The sequence below is a fragment of the Tetrapisispora phaffii genome, chromosome 8 (assembly GCF_000236905.1).
Source record: "Tetrapisispora phaffii CBS 4417 chromosome 8, complete genome".
NCBI lineage: Eukaryota > Fungi > Ascomycota > Saccharomycetes > Saccharomycetales > Saccharomycetaceae > Tetrapisispora > Tetrapisispora phaffii.
Window position 1 is genome coordinate 94,238 of NC_016527.1, and position 16,034 is coordinate 110,271.

Sequence of the window (16,034 nt, forward strand, 5' to 3'; positions counted from 1 at the left end):
AAAGTAATATAACAATTAATATGTATATAGAAACCTGAATGAAACTTCAAAGTAAAATGGTTATTAATGGTTATGGAGTTAAGATTTTAGAAACAATGTACTTCAAGTCATTCGGATTATTGATCAAGAATTCAGTTGAAGTGCTTTTATTTCTTTTCAATTCAGATGTGTAAATAAATTTATTTCTATCTATGAAATTGACTGATTTGACTGAGAAATTGTTTTCCATAGGTATTAAGGTCTCTGAAATAGGTAAGGGATAAAACGTCGATAATATTTTTGTACTTTTATTATTAGCTTTATTCAAAATATAACTTACTGAGTTATCAGAGAGTGATGTTGAGTAGATATTAACTGTCCTTAGATTTTGTTCGTCTAACTCCTTATTTGTTCCGTATATTAAAAACCTATCATCATTCGATATTGCAAATAGTTCTTGATCTTTAACCAAATTTTGTAGATAGTTATCAAAGTACGTTAATCCAGTGGTTTCATCTTCATTAAATAGAAATATATCTAATCTTAACAATGTATTTCCCATGTGAGCCGATAATCCTTGGTTTGAACTTAATCCACTGATGTAAATTATTCCATCAGAGATACCTTTATGAAGCGAGACGATGGACCTTATAGTTGATAATTTGATTTTATCAAAACTTTCTCTTAGTGAGTTGAACAAACAGTTGATATCTACTAGTTTTGTATGAATTTCGCCATTTCTACAACCTAAATATAAACGAAAAAACTGTTCAGTAACTTCATAAGTTTGGATACAAATTATATCTGATTTAATGGTACCTATTCGCACCACCTTTTTTTCTGTAATATCGCCTTCAAATTTAAGTAAAATTAGCTTGTTTTTGGATGCCATGCATACATATGGACCAATGCAGCAAGAATCATTGATGTCATTTGCTGTCTCTTGGTGCTTATATTCTTTATATGAAATTGATTTTTCCAAGTCAAAATATTCTAATATGTGTTCATTTGTTGGACTGACTGTATGAAGAAATAAAAAATTTTTATATTCTAAAAAGCTGACGCATTTGTAAACAATATTGCTACTTAAGGGATTGGAACTTCGTACGTATAAAAGCTCTGGCTGATCAGTCCCATACTTGTATTTGAATAATAATCCATTTTCTGTGATTAAGTACATATATCCATTGGAAAGAATAGTTTTTTGATGCAAAATATTTAAATTTAGATTGAAGATTGGTCCTGCAAAGGATTTGAATGGAGCTATCTCATCAACGGTGTTCACTGTAAAGCCATGTAACCTTAAATTGTCAAGTCCTTCTGCAGGGACAGAAAGCGCACCATTGTAAAGACATTCAACAGGGTCCTGGGTTAATGACAAATATTTTTTACACATTTCATGATAATTCTTCTTGTTTTGCTTGATATCACTATGATCGGGTGCGGGATCCTTCTTAGGTTTTTTAAACTTCTTTTGACTGTCAATTGCATTAGCTACATTGTTAGCAGGGAAATATCTTTTCCTAATAGGGTCAAAATAAAAACCAGGAATAACTGGAGGCTCACGCTGGTTAGACATCTTATGAACTATTCATCAACCGTAAAGAAATGTAATATTAATTACCCCTTCAAATTACTACCACACACTTAAGCTTATCAGCAATCATACACTGCTCCTGTGTCATGTAAATGAAGCAGTGCATGATTTATATACTTCAAAAGCCAATATAATGTTAAATGTTTAAGTTCTTTTAAACTGAATACTCAACTTAATAGCAACATCCCAAATGAAATGGGCTTAAAGGCATCGATTTAATACTTGAAATAATGTATGTCACGTGATTTAACGATGCAGTGGTCAAGCTATTATGGGTAATGATGGTTAACAAGAAGTTATTCCTATGAGCAACAATCAACTATCTCTTGAAAATATCATCAAAGTACTTGGGGTCCATGTAAATTCTCCAGAGTCAATAACTCTATTAAATTTTACATTTTTGAAGTGATATTCTCTATCTTTAAATGGGACATCTTTCCTGGTTGCCATCAAGAATCTGTATTTTGTTTTCTGAAAGATCAATTCCTGAGACTTCTTCTTGTCATCTGTTCTCTCTTGGGTAGTTGGGAAGTCCATTCTGCCAAACCCTGGTGGTGAATGAGATCTATCGCGTAAATTGTCAAATTCATGCTCGTTCTGACGTGCGTTCTTCTTTAATGCTAACTCTACTTCATACTCTTTAGAATTCGGTAGACCTTCTATTTTCTTTTCTTCAATTAAGTTCCCTAGTCCCTTGACAAATTGTTCCATAAACTGTTCTTTACTGTGCCTTGCCTTTCCTCTGGAAATTGCATATTCGTTGGGTTTGAAATCTTCTAAAATCCAGGGTTTATTATTTATCGGATTTCTACTCAGATCCAAATAATTCTCAACTGCAGCAGTTTGTGGAGTCTTATCTTCGCTCACAGCTTCCTGTTTAATTTTCTTATTGTTCAATGGAGTGTTATGGTCTATGAGTCTGATTCGCAAGTGAGATTCCTGTGAGTCGTTTATTATTTGAGATTCCTTCAAGGGTGAACTTTGATCTTCGAGTTTAACTTCCTGGCTTAAGTAACTCATCTCTTTGGTATTCTTATTATCTAATTTACTAATCTCCATTCTTTTCTGCATGCTACTAGCTGACTGAAATAAATTTTCTTTGTTGATCTGGTTAAATTGAGTCAGAGTAAAATCATTGTCATCAGAGTCATTCTCAGTCTTGATTAGCATATTTGTGGAATCCTTCAAAGGTGAAGAATCAGTATCTGCCACTCTAGTATTCTTTACATTTACTTGAGCAACTTCACTGAATCGATGAACCTTACGCGTCACCAAATCAGTGACTATTCTTTGAACCTCTAGAAGCTGCTCGAGATTCAAATCCTCGAGTTGGTCCTTCAAAGCCAATTCAAGCACCATTGTACCTCTGAATGCACACAAATTGTAAGCTCTTCGAAAAGAACTATTAGTCGATACTTTGCGCTGTAAACTTGACACATTTTTTCTGTTTCTTCTTTTCGATCACTTATCTTTATATAGAGATTTTTCCTTCGAGCACACGAAATACCTTTCCTTATTTAAAAGAAAGGTCTTCGCAAATCTAGAAATAAAGTCAAATAATATTTATGATAGTTTTGTTGATTCTATTATTGAACTAGTTTAAGGTAAGTTGTTGCTGAAATATCTCGTTGCAAGTAGGTGAATAAGATTGGGGTATGTCTTTGTATAGCTACCTGGAGAAAACTTATGGTTCAAAGCCAAAAAAGTCAAAGAGTAAGAAGAATAAGCAGGAAGAAGGAAGTGGAAGAAAGTCTGAGGTACGTGCTGCTATTAAGGTTGTTGATAGATCAGAAGGTATTAGAAGCCAGACTGCTTTAAAAGGTGCTACTTTGAGTGAGCAAAGTTCAAATGCTGTACCGAAATCTTTATGGAAAAATCTTGAGACTAATGAAGTAACAACCATAGAAAATATACAAAAGCCTTTGAAATCTGGTCTAAACGGTGAAACGTTAAGTTCTGGAGCTTTAGCTGGTCTACAGACTGCAGAGATGGTTAAGAGGCAAGTAAAAGAAAAAGATATGGAAAAACGACAGAATATTTCTAGTATGTCCAATAAAGAAGTGATCTATAGAGACTTAAGTGGTAGAAAAATAAAAAATATTGACCTTAAATTGAAGGTAGATGAAAACGAAAAGAATAATAAACAACTTTTGGACATGCAAAAGTTAATAGACATGAATAAAGGGGATGTTCAATTGTCAATGGCTAAAAAATCAATGACTCTTGAACAACTAACTTCAAAATCAAAGCAACTTGAAATACTGCAAGAAGATCCAGCTCAACAATTTGGATTCTCTAAAGATCAAGATATTTTAGATACTTACAATAACACCTCAATAACTGGTTATAAACTGTATACCAAAATATTTCCTGATAATAGGTTTGGCATCCAACCAGGTTATAGGTGGGACGGTGTTGATAGGTCGAATGGTTTCGAAAAGAGATGGTTCAAAAAGAAAAATGAATTAGAAGAACAAAAGATACAAAAATATACAATGTCTGATGATATGTAATGAGTAGTTGTTAAAAAACTCTTAAGCAATAAGAATAATAATAATAGTAGTAGTAATGATGATAATAATAATAATACATTAGTCTATTTGATATTCAAATATATATAAAATAGTACATAAAGTAAATTCATTTACAACAGTAAGAGCTGGATAACATCATATTGAGGTTGCAAAAATAATTGAAGTGTATTAAAAAAATAATCAATTAAAATTTAAAACTAATTTGTATCTTTATTTGAAGGATTTTTGGCTGTCTTCTTACCATTGTTTCTGTTCTTGTTTTGTTGTGGGTGCTTTTTATGGGAAGTGTTCTTCTTATTGTCATCCTGAGGTTTCTTGTTTTTAATAAAAGACTTTAGTTCAGCACTACCTTTTTGGTCAACTGGTGGATGTTGCATAGCACCATTCATTGGCATTGGAACTGGTGGTGGAAACATTCCTTGAGGTGGGTGCATGAAATTGCCCATTGGGAGTGGCAAGCCTGTTGGGCCATGTGGTGGTGGTGAGAACATCATTGGATTTGGTGGAACAAAACCAGGAGGTAAATGATATGGTAAACCAGCTTGATTATCACCATTCGATTCACTAATTGGTTGAGGATTCCCAGTTGCTGGACCTTCGTTAGAATATTGATTTAAAACAGCGCTATAGATATGGTTTGCAGCATGTCTTATTGGTGGCAAAGCGGCAGCTGGTGCGATATTCGCATCATTAGCTGCAGAAGTGTTAGATTTGTTGTCATTAATATGTGTTAACAAATCTTGAGCTCTAGCAGTTCTAATTTTAGCAACTCTTTCTTTTTTAGCTTCAATAGAAGCAGCAGTGTTTTTTTGTTCTCCTCCAGTTTTTTTAGAAGCTTTAGAGTGATAAATGAATTGACGGTTACTTATGTTTAATAAATAAGATGCGTCTAATCCCAAACCACGATTAGTTCTCAATCTACCACCAAATCTGTTACCAGCAACAATTTCATTATCAAATAGGACTTGAACTGAAATACTATGTGGCAATGTAGTGTAACCAACAACAGTACCCTTAGAAAATAATGGAACTTTACCAGAACTTTGGATATAGATAACACGATCACCCAAGTCAAATCTTTGGGAACGCAACTTAGTCAAAGATTCTTTAGGATCAAGAATGGCTTCCCTTGGAACCTTTGCTAATTGTTTTATTTCACTTTGTTCAGCAAAAGTAGAATATGGAATGATTGCTTCTTCAATAGCATTGATAGAAGCCTTTGATAAAGAATCACTTTCTAATGAAACAGTAACAAAATTTTCAGTAGCATTCTTTAACCAGGTCTTAACTCGATCCAATAATTCAGCAGCCTTGACATTTGTTAATTCTGGATATAGTTCACCGATATTTGGAATATCATTTGTTTTTAATCTGGCTAACTTGTCAATGAATTCTGGGAAGGTTTTCTTATAATGATTTAATAGGTCTATAGTTAAATTGGAGTATTCCCAACCTTTCACACTTCTTCTAGCATAACCCAGAACTTTTTGACGGCGACCTTCAAATTTAATTGGAATACCAACATCGACACGTCTACCGTCAATACCTGCAACTAAGTACTTGGAAGTTATTTTAGACAAAAATAAGGGATGAAATTTCAATGTCTTAGAAACAATGTAAGAAGGTTGATACTTGATTAATTTCTTATCGATATCATGTCTGATCTTACCAATTGTAGGTTCTGATCTTATTGATCTTTTTTCAACGGATAATTTTAATCTACTACCACTGCTGTAGCCGTCTATAGTAGCTGTACCACCATATGCGTAATCACCTAAGAAAACAACCTTAGAACCTTCAGGAAATTCTTGGTCAATTGGCTGTGGAGGCTTTTCGACAAACCTTTTATCAACATTAATAATTGAGTCTACCATTAACTGCACTGGGTAATATTCAATTTGTGATCCAAATGTTTTAACATATGCACCAGTAGAATCTCTTGCTAACCCAGTGACAGGAACGACTTTTATGATAGATTTAATGTCACCAATTTTTACGGCTTGTTGTTTACCATAATTTCTATACATAGAATTCTTTAGGTTATTATATTCCTTTTTTTCGAGATCTGATAAATTTCTTTTAGTGATTTTGCCAGTCATTTCATCAGCACCAATTGTTTCAATACCATTGGAAACTCCAATTAATTTTGACTCTCTCAAATATGGCCATTTAGTATATACAATTGATTTCATAAATCTATTAGATATTTCATCAATAGTGACATCATCACCTTCATATACATTATTAATGTAGATGACCATTGATTGTTGCTTTGATGGTTGTTGGAACACAGCTGTTTCATTGTACTCTAATTTTGCATCAAATGGAATAGTATCAAAACTTGGAAACCCTGCAGATAAATACTTACCATCTTTTGCTTCTGGTAATAATCCATAACGAATTTCATGTAAATCTAATTTTTCCATTTCAAATTTGATTTCCATACAATGATTGTGCTTAATATCGCTAAAAACACCATTTAATGGACTTTTATAGACTTCATCCACTTGTGGATTGAATCTAAAAGTCAAATCGATACCAAAAGAGTTTCTTTCTTTTTCCTCAGGAGTTAGCTTTTCCAAGTAAGGTTGCATGGCAGTTACTAATCTATCTTCGTCAACGAAGGACAATAATACAACAGCTTCCCAGTCGGCACTCTTACCATTTTTGTCTAACTGTACCTCATTAGGATAGAAATCCAAAATTGGTGACTTTTCATCAAACATCAATGGTCTTAGAACTGCTGGTATTAAGTTTTTGGATCTTTCTGGCAACACAGCCATCAACTGTTGGAATGGGGTGAAAGGATGACGTTTTTCGAAAACAAATGTTTGGTCTAAACCCTTAGCTAAATCGGAAATTCTTGGAGCATAATGTCCCTTGTAGTACCAACTCCAGGATGGACAACCACGATAGTAATAATACAATACCCATTGTAAACCTTCCACATAATTTCTGGCGATTTCGGCGACATCTTCCTCGCTATTAATATTTACATACTCAACGGTTCTCTTTATCTCGGTATTATTGGTGGTATCATCGTTTTCGTCAAATTTTATTTCTTCTTCAGTGACGACTTTTTCTGAACCAAACAAGTTGAATTTATCTTGATAATATTCTCGCTTCCAAGCTTCGAATCTTGCATCATAAATTTCTTGTTCATTATCTAATTCTTCTTTATCTTCTACTAAAATTGCGTTCTGGTATTTCTTTAAATTAGATTTAATCGATTTAATTCTCTCTTGATGTTCTTCTTCAGTTTCAACTGGGTTAATTGAATCTATATCTAAGTTCAATGAATAAGAATCCTTTGATTTCGAATGTGAAACAAATAGCCCCAAATCGAATGCGAAATTCTTCAAGAATTCTAAATTTTCAACAATATTTGAATCGCTAAGTTCTAAAGATAATGCACTTTCGTTATCCTTTGATAAATTAGATAATTCCTTTATTGGTTTTTGTGCTAAATTTAGTAACCAAGGTTTAATTGCACCAACAATTTTCTTTTGTTGTTTCAATAATAATTTTTTGCCTTGTCTTAATCTTTTTTTTTCACCTTCTAAAGAAATATTTTCTAACTGTTTATTAAACCAATCGACATCTATATCATCTTTTTCAAAGTTCATTAACTCGAACTGTGAAAGGTAATTCAACCATACACCTAATCTCTTTAAATTAATTTTACCATTTTCATTGATGTAACCATCCAAGTGCAATAAAGCTTCTTTAAATGTTTGTAAGATGACAGGGAAAGCACCTTTATTTAAATGTAAATCTGGTAAATTAGGTAAGAAATCATTACCAATAACGAACATAATAAGAATGAAATCATCTAAAATTCTATCAAATTCATACTTAAATTGTAAGTTAGTTGATATTTCAATAAATTCTAAATTCATGTACTCTCTTAACAGTGATAGATGTAATAGGTAGAAATTTTGTTTTTCTAAAGGAAGACTACCACTATTATTACGTCTACCACCGAACTTAACTTCTTCTCTCAGTAGGGAAAAATGTGGATCATGGGTGGATAAACCTAACATGATCAGATCGGCATCTAAACCGTAAATACAATGTCTTGTATTTTGTTCGTAATCCTTTTGCGACCTCAGATTTCTTATGAAATCCATGATTTTATGCTCACCTTCACCTGGGACCTCATGTCCAGAGAAAACAACTTCAATGTTTTGCCAATTCAAATCGTTTGAAATCTTATCATGTATGAAATATTTCAAATTTCTAGTTAATTTCGCCATGAATTCAGTACCTGGGGTAATAGAGTTCGAGTCGAAAGGTTCGCCCTTTGGTAACTCGTCACCATTGGCGATTGCTTTCTTCAGAGCGGTTTCAGCATCCATAGCGGTTCTGAATCTACGAGATCTCTGCTGGTTCATCTTAGCTCTTGGAGCAACACCATCGATTGCCATATAAAACACTTTCTTAGGTTTAATAGTGTTCAAAAGATGATCGATGTAGGCAAATATTTTAGCGTAAACCTCCTCCTCGGACAATCTCTGTCTAGTGTTATCCATATCATTACCATGTGTGCAATTATGAAGAATTGAGTTCATGTCCAAATACAAATTGTCGAATTCTGGAATCTGGTCATTCTCAATCAATTGCAAAATCAAAGGCCATCTCTCAGAGATGTACCTAAAAAACTTAGGAATACCCATATTTGTCTCTGTATATAGTCTATTGCCTTTGCTTCTATAAATTAAAAAAATAAGGCGGGGTGCTTATCAATTATATCGCTAGTAGCAAACTTAGTGAAAACAAATTGCCGGCTTAGAGCAATTTTCAGAAGAACCTTCATAACACAGTAACTGCAACTAACCAACTTCCCCTTAACTTATTTGTATATTTATATCTTTATATTGAAAGATTAGTTATCCTTGCCTGTTCATCTTTCAGGTAAACGTTGTTTCTTGAAACTTTTTTTACAAAAAATGATTTTCGTGTTGAGTGACCGAATGTGATAATCCGGGTGACCGGCCTTGGTCATGGAAGCACTCAGAGATCTCTGGAACCACTGGAGGTAGGTATCTCGATGACTTCCATGACTATATAAGGAGAGACAGCTGAAGGTTACAGGTTGTGGAAAGATGTTGAGGGTAGATGAACGATGTGTCAGAGTGCTAGTACACGAGGAGGTGTTGTTTACCTTCTTGTCCCGTCGTGGTGTCTTGGTTTCCGCGATCGATGAGCTCTCATTGGATTTTTCACATCATCCTTTTCTCCTTCTTAGCCACTCTTGTCACTGGGTTTCTTGATTTATGATGTTTTGTTTAAATGAGTGTAAGGTTGTTTTAGTTGTGCAAGCAGGTCAGCAAGGGAAGTAACGCAATCATACGCTGCCTGACAGATCTGCTTGCGCATCCCTCGTGAAGATGAGTCAGGAATTGTATAAGAAACTAAAGAGTGAAGGAAGTGTCAACTTCATTGGCGGTGGTCTGGCCGGCGCCGTCTCTAGAACGGTTGTTTCGCCATTCGAAAGGATCAAGATCATCTTGCAAGTGCAGAAGAAGACTGCCATTGACCAGAAGTTCAATGCAGGAATCTACGCATCATTAAAACATATATTTGACACGGAAGGCTGGAAGGGGATGTTTCGAGGTAATGGGATCAATTGCATACGAATCTTCCCGTATTCCGCAATACAGTTTATAGTGTACCAGAATAGTATGGTGCATCTGTTCAATAATGGCATTAGCACCAGTGTGAACGCGAATCGGGAGCTGGCAAGAGACTATCAACGATTGATATGCGGTTCTCTTTGCGGGTTCGCTAGTGTGTTTCTTACATACCCAATTGACTTGATTCGAACTCGCCTCTCGATCCAAACTTCGAACCTCTCAGTAATGGGGCCCACTTCCACGGCGATCAACGTGCACAATCCCCCGGGTTTTGCTGAGTTGTCCAAGAGAATCTGGCAAACAGAAGGGAAGGTATGGGGACTGTACCGAGGAGTGGTCCCGACTTGTCTTGGAGTGGTCCCCTATGTGGCGTTGAACTTTACGATATACGAAAAACTCAAGGACTTCACCATTCTCTCCCGGGGAGACCCTTCCGACGCCAGCAGCAGCAACCTTTTGAAAGTGTCGATCGGTGCAGTCAGTGGTGGCGTAGCGCAGACCATTGTGTACCCATTCGACCTGCTGCGCAGGAGGTTCCAAGTCATCAACATGGGCCAGCACCAGATGGGGTTCCGCTACACCGGCATCGCAAATGCCCTGTATACGATTGGCAAGCATGAAGGTGGGTTCAAGGCTTATTACAATGGCCTGACTATCAACCTGTTCAAAGTAGTGCCGTCGACGGCCGTGTCATGGCTGGTGTACGAGTTAGTGTGCGATTTTATGCGGGAGATTTGAGAGTGCAGCTTGGGAAGGTTGGGAAGGTTGCAAAGGTTGGGAAGAATCCATGCCAGGGTCAAGAGACCCTGGCATGGACATGTGCATCGACATATGCATAGACGTCCTGACACCCACCCTGACCGTAACCCGGCATTACCCGTCCCGGCGTTTTCGGGAAACCCCACGCAAGTTGCCCGGCCGTTGCAGCCAAAACCCCCAAAAAGTGGCACTTTTCCCGCTTCGTTCCCCCCCGCAAAACGACAGCTATCTGCCTGCCAACCCTGCTTAACTATGCTGCCCGCGCCCTGCTTAACTACCGCAGCCCAGCCCTCTGCCCGCTGCCCAAACTCGAGATCCTGAAATTTAATTCGTTCAAACCGTTATCGCCAACTGTATAAATATATGACAGCAACCATGAAAAGAGCTTTTTGTTTCTTTCACTGACCATTGCGGTTGCGAAACAGTTTCTCTCTTTGGAGGTTTTCTATTCTGGAGGTGCATCAAGGATCGACTTGTCGGAGCACTATTAGACAATCTGATTCATTGTAGTACCAGCGCGATTTTAATCACATATATATATACATCCATCCCACACGCATAAGATGAGACCAGCACAACTACTATTGGAGGCTGCCAAGAAGCAGTCAGGTTCCAAGATCCCTGTTGAATTGACGCCTTTATTCGTCGCCATGGGCGTTGCCTTATGTTCGGGTACGTATTTCACTTACAAGAAGTTCTGCTACGATGACAGTTTGCGAGTTTCCAAGAATCCAGAACAATCTGGGTTGGCTCATATTTTGGAAGAGAAGAAATAAGGTCTTGAAGTTGCCCGTGACCGCCCCCGAGGCGGGGGCCCTTGCCTTAGGTGGTCCGTTTCCATTTAATATATTCACTGTTTTTTGTCTTCGAACAGACATGTTTCTATGTTTTACTGTATAGATGTACGATTATTTAAAAAATGTATTTCAATAAACAAAACTAATATTCTACGACAACTAGACGTCAGCTTTGCGGTGCACAGGTTAGTGTGTAAATGGCCGTCTGCACCGTGATTTTTGCATATCGAAAAAGGCAAAAAAAGAAAGCCCTGTAGGGGGATCGAACCCCTAACCTTGTGATTAAGAGTCACACGCGCTACCGATTGAGCCAACAAGGCCTGCTTTCTGTGTTCGGAAACAAAATACATGATACTATACCGGCATTGCCGATGTCAAAAAAGTCATCCATTGACAGCACTCAATCACTGCCACTGCATGAACCAGTTACGTCGCAACTGCATATCACAGTCCCTTGCAAGTGCTCTCACATAAGGATGTGTGGTTCGCTGCCAGCCATGTGACGACAAACTCGCTCTTGGGCTCACAGTGCGTCGTGCGACGCGATGTTGGATCCGCTGCTGTGAAAAAAAATAGATCGAAACCAAAAAAATTTTACGTCATCTCATCTCATCTCATCTCATTATATACAGTAAAGATATATTAATATTATTTGAATACAGTTATATATTTGCATCCTTCTATTGCATAGTCTTGCTCTTCAGCATATTTGTCGAAGTTTGAGACTGAATATCACTAGGAAATATCGATTGATCAAAAGGCCAGATAACCATTCTTCTTCGAATCTATCTCTTTTTTATTGTCTCTCGTTTTGTATAGATTGAAAAAAAATGAGTAAAATCATTAAACCAGTAAATAATTCGAGAACAGCGCATTTCCGTACTGTAGAGAGAGAGTCTCGTTTTATAAACCCTCCAAAGGACAAGTCTGCTTATCCCTTGCTGGAAGAAGCTGTCAAGCCACACGTCGGTTCCTTTAATGCATTGACCGAAGGTGAAGATGGTGGTTTATTGAACCAAGGTGTTAAGGACATTGGTGAAAAGATCATATTTGATGGTAAGAACACTGGTGCTGATTCCGAGACTGCCAATAGTGGCTATTTAGGTAATAAATTGGCCATCAGTGTTGAATCCGTTTCTATCTCCAAACCAATGGCCAATGATGGTGTTACTTCTGCTGTGGAAAGAAAATTCTATCCAAGTGAAGCAAGACAAAGATTGACCTCGTATAAAGGCAAACTACTGGTGAAATTGAAATGGTCAGTTAACGACGGTGATGATACCTTCACCGATATGAGAGATTGTGGTGGTTTACCAGTCATGTTGCAAAGTAATAGATGTCATTTGAATAATCTTTCACCTTATGAATTGGTCAAACAAAAGGAAGAATCTGATGAATTAGGTGGTTATTTCATTATTAACGGTATCGAAAAGTTGATTAGAATGCTGATTGTCCAACGTAGAAACCATCCTATGGCTATCATTAGACCTTCGTTCAGTAACAGAGGTGCATCTTATTCTCAATACGGTGTTCAACTTAGATCAGTAAGGCCAGATCAAACTTCTCAAACAAATGTCTTACATTATTTGAATGATGGTCAAGTTACATTCAGATTCTCATGGAGAAAAAATGAATATTTGATTCCAGCAGTTATGATATTAAAAGCTTTGATAGATACAAGTGATAGAGAAATATTCGATGGTATCATTGGTAGTGATATTAAAAACTCTTTCTTAACTGATCGTTTAGAATTACTATTACGTGGTTTCAAGAAGAGATTCCCATTACTACAAAACCGTACTCAAGTTTTACAATACATTGGTGACAAATTCCGTGTCGTTTTCCAAGCTTCTCCAGATAAATCTGATTTAGAAGTCGGCCAAGAGGTCATTGATAGAATCGTCTTGGTTCATTTAGGTAAAGGTAACAATGAAGATAAATCAAGAATGTTATTATTCATGATTAGAAAATTGTACTCCTTAGTCGCTGGTGAATGTTGTCCAGATAATCCAGATGCAACTCAACATCAAGAAGTTTTATTGGGCGGTTTTTTATATGGTATGATCATTAAAGAAAAAATTGATGAATATTTACAAAATATTGTTGCACAAATTAGAACTGATATAAACAGAGGCATTGCTATAAACTTTAAAGACCGTAAATACATGTCCAGAGTTTTGATGAGAGTTAATGAGAATATTGGTTCGAAATTACAGTATTTCTTATCAACTGGTAACTTAGTATCTCAGTCAGGTTTAGATTTACAACAAGTTTCTGGTTATACCGTTGTAGCTGAAAAAATTAACTTTTACCGTTTCATATCTCATTTCCGTATGGTTCATAGAGGTTCATTTTTTGCTCAATTGAAAACCACTACGGTTAGAAAATTATTACCGGAATCTTGGGGTTTCTTATGTCCAGTACATACCCCAGATGGTTCTCCATGTGGTTTATTGAACCATTTCGCACATAAATGTCAAATTTCTACTGTTCAATCTGATGTCTCTAAAATTCCATCTTTACTATATTCATTGGGCGTAACTCCAGCATCTCAGGCTTTTGCTGCTGGCCCATCCCTATGTTGTGTTCAAATTGACGGTAAAATTGTTGGTTGGACCACTCATGAACAGGGTAAAATTATCGCCGACACCTTAAGATTATGGAAGGTTGAAGGTAAGACTGCAGGATTACCTTTAGATTTAGAAATTGGTTATGTTCCACCTTCTACCCGTGGTCAGTATCCAGGTTTATACATTTTCGGTGGTCATTCTAGAATGATGCGTCCAGTTCGTTATTTACCTTTGGACAAAGAAGATATTGTCGGTCCTTTCGAACAAGTATACATGAATATCGCAGTTACTCCTCAAGAAATCCAAAATAATGTTCATTCCCATGTCGAATTCACTCCAACTAACATCTTATCTATTTTAGCCAACTTAACTCCTTTCTCTGATTTCAATCAATCTCCAAGAAATATGTACCAATGTCAAATGGGTAAGCAAACTATGGGTACCCCAGGTGTTGCATTAGTTCACCGTTCAGATAATAAGTTATATAGATTACAAAGCGGACAAACTCCAATTGTTAAGGCTAACTTATATGATGACTATGGTATGGATAATTTTCCTAATGGTATGAATGCTGTTGTCGCTGTTATTTCATACACAGGTTACGATATGGATGATGCGATGATTATTAATAAATCTGCTGATGAAAGAGGTTTTGGTTATGGTACTATGTACAAGGTAGAAAAACATGATTTATCAATGAATAGAAGTCGTGGTGATCCAATAACACAGCATTTCGGTTTTGGCCCAGATGAATGGCCAAAGGAATGGTTAGAAAAATTAGATGACGATGGTTTACCTATGATTGGTACTTATGTTGAAGAAGGTGACCCAGTCTGTGCTTACTTTGACGATACTCTAAATAAGACCAAGATAAAGACTTATCACTCTTCAGAACCAGCTTATATTGAAGAAGTCAATTTAATTGGTGACGAATCAAATAAATTCCAAGAATTACAAACTGTTAGTATCAAGTACCGTATTAGAAGAACCCCACAAATCGGTGATAAATTCTCTTCTAGACATGGTCAGAAGGGTGTTTGTTCTAGAAAATGGCCAACCATTGATATGCCATTCAGTGAAACCGGTATTCAACCAGATATTATTATTAATCCTCACGCTTTCCCATCTCGTATGACTATTGGTATGTTCGTTGAATCTTTGGCTGGTAAAGCTGGTGCTTTACATGGTATCGCTCAAGATGCTACTCCTTGGATGTTCAGTGAAGATGACACTCCAGCCGATTACTTCGGTGATCAATTATTAAAAGCTGGTTATAATTACCATGGTAATGAACCTATGTATTCCGGTGCTACTGGTGAAGAATTAAGATGTGATATATACGTTGGTGTTGTTTACTATCAAAGATTACGTCATATGGTTAACGATAAGTTCCAAGTTCGTTCTACTGGTCCAGTAAATAGTCTAACAATGCAACCTGTTAAGGGTAGAAAGAGACATGGTGGTATTCGTGTAGGTGAAATGGAAAGAGATGCTTTAATTGGTCATGGTACCTCCTACTTGTTACAGGATCGTCTATTGAATTCATCAGATTATACCCAAACTTCAGTTTGTCGTGAATGTGGTTCTATCTTGACTACACAACAAAGTGTCCCAAGAATTGGTACCCAATCTACTGTCCGCTGTCGTCGTTGTGCTGTTACTTTCGATGCAGCCAAGAAAATGATTTCTAAATATGAAGGTGATGAAGACATCTTCATTGATGACTCCGAAATCTGGGAAGATGGACAAGGTAATAAGTTTGTCGGTGGTGGTGAAACCACTACGGTTGCCATTCCATTCGTATTGAAATACCTTGATTCTGAATTGAATGCAATGGGTATCAGATTACGTTATAATGTTTCTCCTAAATAGAGAGGTATTATTTAGGGAGTTACTAATATAACTACTAACTTTCATCAATCAAGAATTAATAAAATAATTCCAAAATCATGCACAGCACTCAAATACTTTTTAAATTATTGAATATTTAATATTTCATCTTTTAGTCATATTTGTATCATATATATTTTAACAGAATTTTCAGAACATAGAATATTTGTAGAGTTTGAATCTATCTTTATCAAGTTGCACTGTGGTATTTTGAATAAGACCACTTGATGTGAGGCTCACTATGGACAATTATCCTTTTGCGTTCATTATCT

At 36.4% G+C, this 16,034-nt stretch overlaps 7 protein-coding genes and 1 non-coding gene across 8 annotated transcripts; 4 read left to right on the forward strand and 4 right to left on the reverse strand.

Moving 5' to 3' along the window:
• Window positions 1-70: 70 nt before the first annotated feature.
• Window positions 71-1,558, reverse strand: TPHA0H00480 (uncharacterized protein; the record flags this gene model as incomplete). The annotated part of the gene is made up of 1 exon (XM_003686644.1): window positions 71-1,558. The coding sequence occupies one exon, from the start codon at window positions 1,556-1,558 to the stop codon at window positions 71-73; it is 1,488 nt and encodes a 495-aa protein (XP_003686692.1).
• Window positions 1,559-1,891: 333 nt separating this feature from the next.
• SAE2 (ssDNA endodeoxyribonuclease SAE2) lies at window positions 1,892-2,935 on the reverse strand (the record flags this gene model as incomplete). The annotated part of the gene is made up of 1 exon (XM_003686645.1): window positions 1,892-2,935. The coding sequence occupies one exon, from the start codon at window positions 2,933-2,935 to the stop codon at window positions 1,892-1,894; it is 1,044 nt and encodes a 347-aa protein (XP_003686693.1).
• A 296-nt stretch (window positions 2,936-3,231) lies between these two features.
• Window positions 3,232-4,089, forward strand: BUD13 (Bud13p; the record flags this gene model as incomplete). The annotated part of the gene is made up of 1 exon (XM_003686646.1): window positions 3,232-4,089. One exon carries the CDS (start codon window positions 3,232-3,234, stop codon window positions 4,087-4,089), a length of 858 nt encoding a protein of 285 aa, XP_003686694.1.
• Window positions 4,090-4,307: 218 nt separating this feature from the next.
• XRN1 (chromatin-binding exonuclease XRN1) lies at window positions 4,308-8,786 on the reverse strand (the record flags this gene model as incomplete). The annotated part of the gene is made up of 1 exon (XM_003686647.1): window positions 4,308-8,786. One exon carries the CDS (start codon window positions 8,784-8,786, stop codon window positions 4,308-4,310), a length of 4,479 nt encoding a protein of 1,492 aa, XP_003686695.1.
• Window positions 8,787-9,500: 714 nt separating this feature from the next.
• On the forward strand, window positions 9,501-10,484 carry MRX21 (Mrx21p; the record flags this gene model as incomplete). The annotated part of the gene is made up of 1 exon (XM_003686648.1): window positions 9,501-10,484. The coding sequence occupies one exon, from the start codon at window positions 9,501-9,503 to the stop codon at window positions 10,482-10,484; it is 984 nt and encodes a 327-aa protein (XP_003686696.1).
• Window positions 10,485-11,068: 584 nt separating this feature from the next.
• MRA1 (Mra1p) lies at window positions 11,069-11,281 on the forward strand (the record flags this gene model as incomplete). The annotated part of the gene is made up of 1 exon (XM_003686649.1): window positions 11,069-11,281. One exon carries the CDS (start codon window positions 11,069-11,071, stop codon window positions 11,279-11,281), a length of 213 nt encoding a protein of 70 aa, XP_003686697.1.
• Window positions 11,282-11,549: 268 nt separating this feature from the next.
• TPHA0Htrna9K lies at window positions 11,550-11,622 on the reverse strand. Its single transcript has one exon. It is a non-coding gene; the product is annotated as a tRNA-Lys (tRNA).
• A 510-nt stretch (window positions 11,623-12,132) lies between these two features.
• On the forward strand, window positions 12,133-15,744 carry RPA135 (DNA-directed RNA polymerase I core subunit RPA135; the record flags this gene model as incomplete). Its single annotated transcript, XM_003686650.1, has 1 exon — window positions 12,133-15,744. One exon carries the CDS (start codon window positions 12,133-12,135, stop codon window positions 15,742-15,744), a length of 3,612 nt encoding a protein of 1,203 aa, XP_003686698.1.
• Window positions 15,745-16,034: the final 290 nt, after the last annotated feature.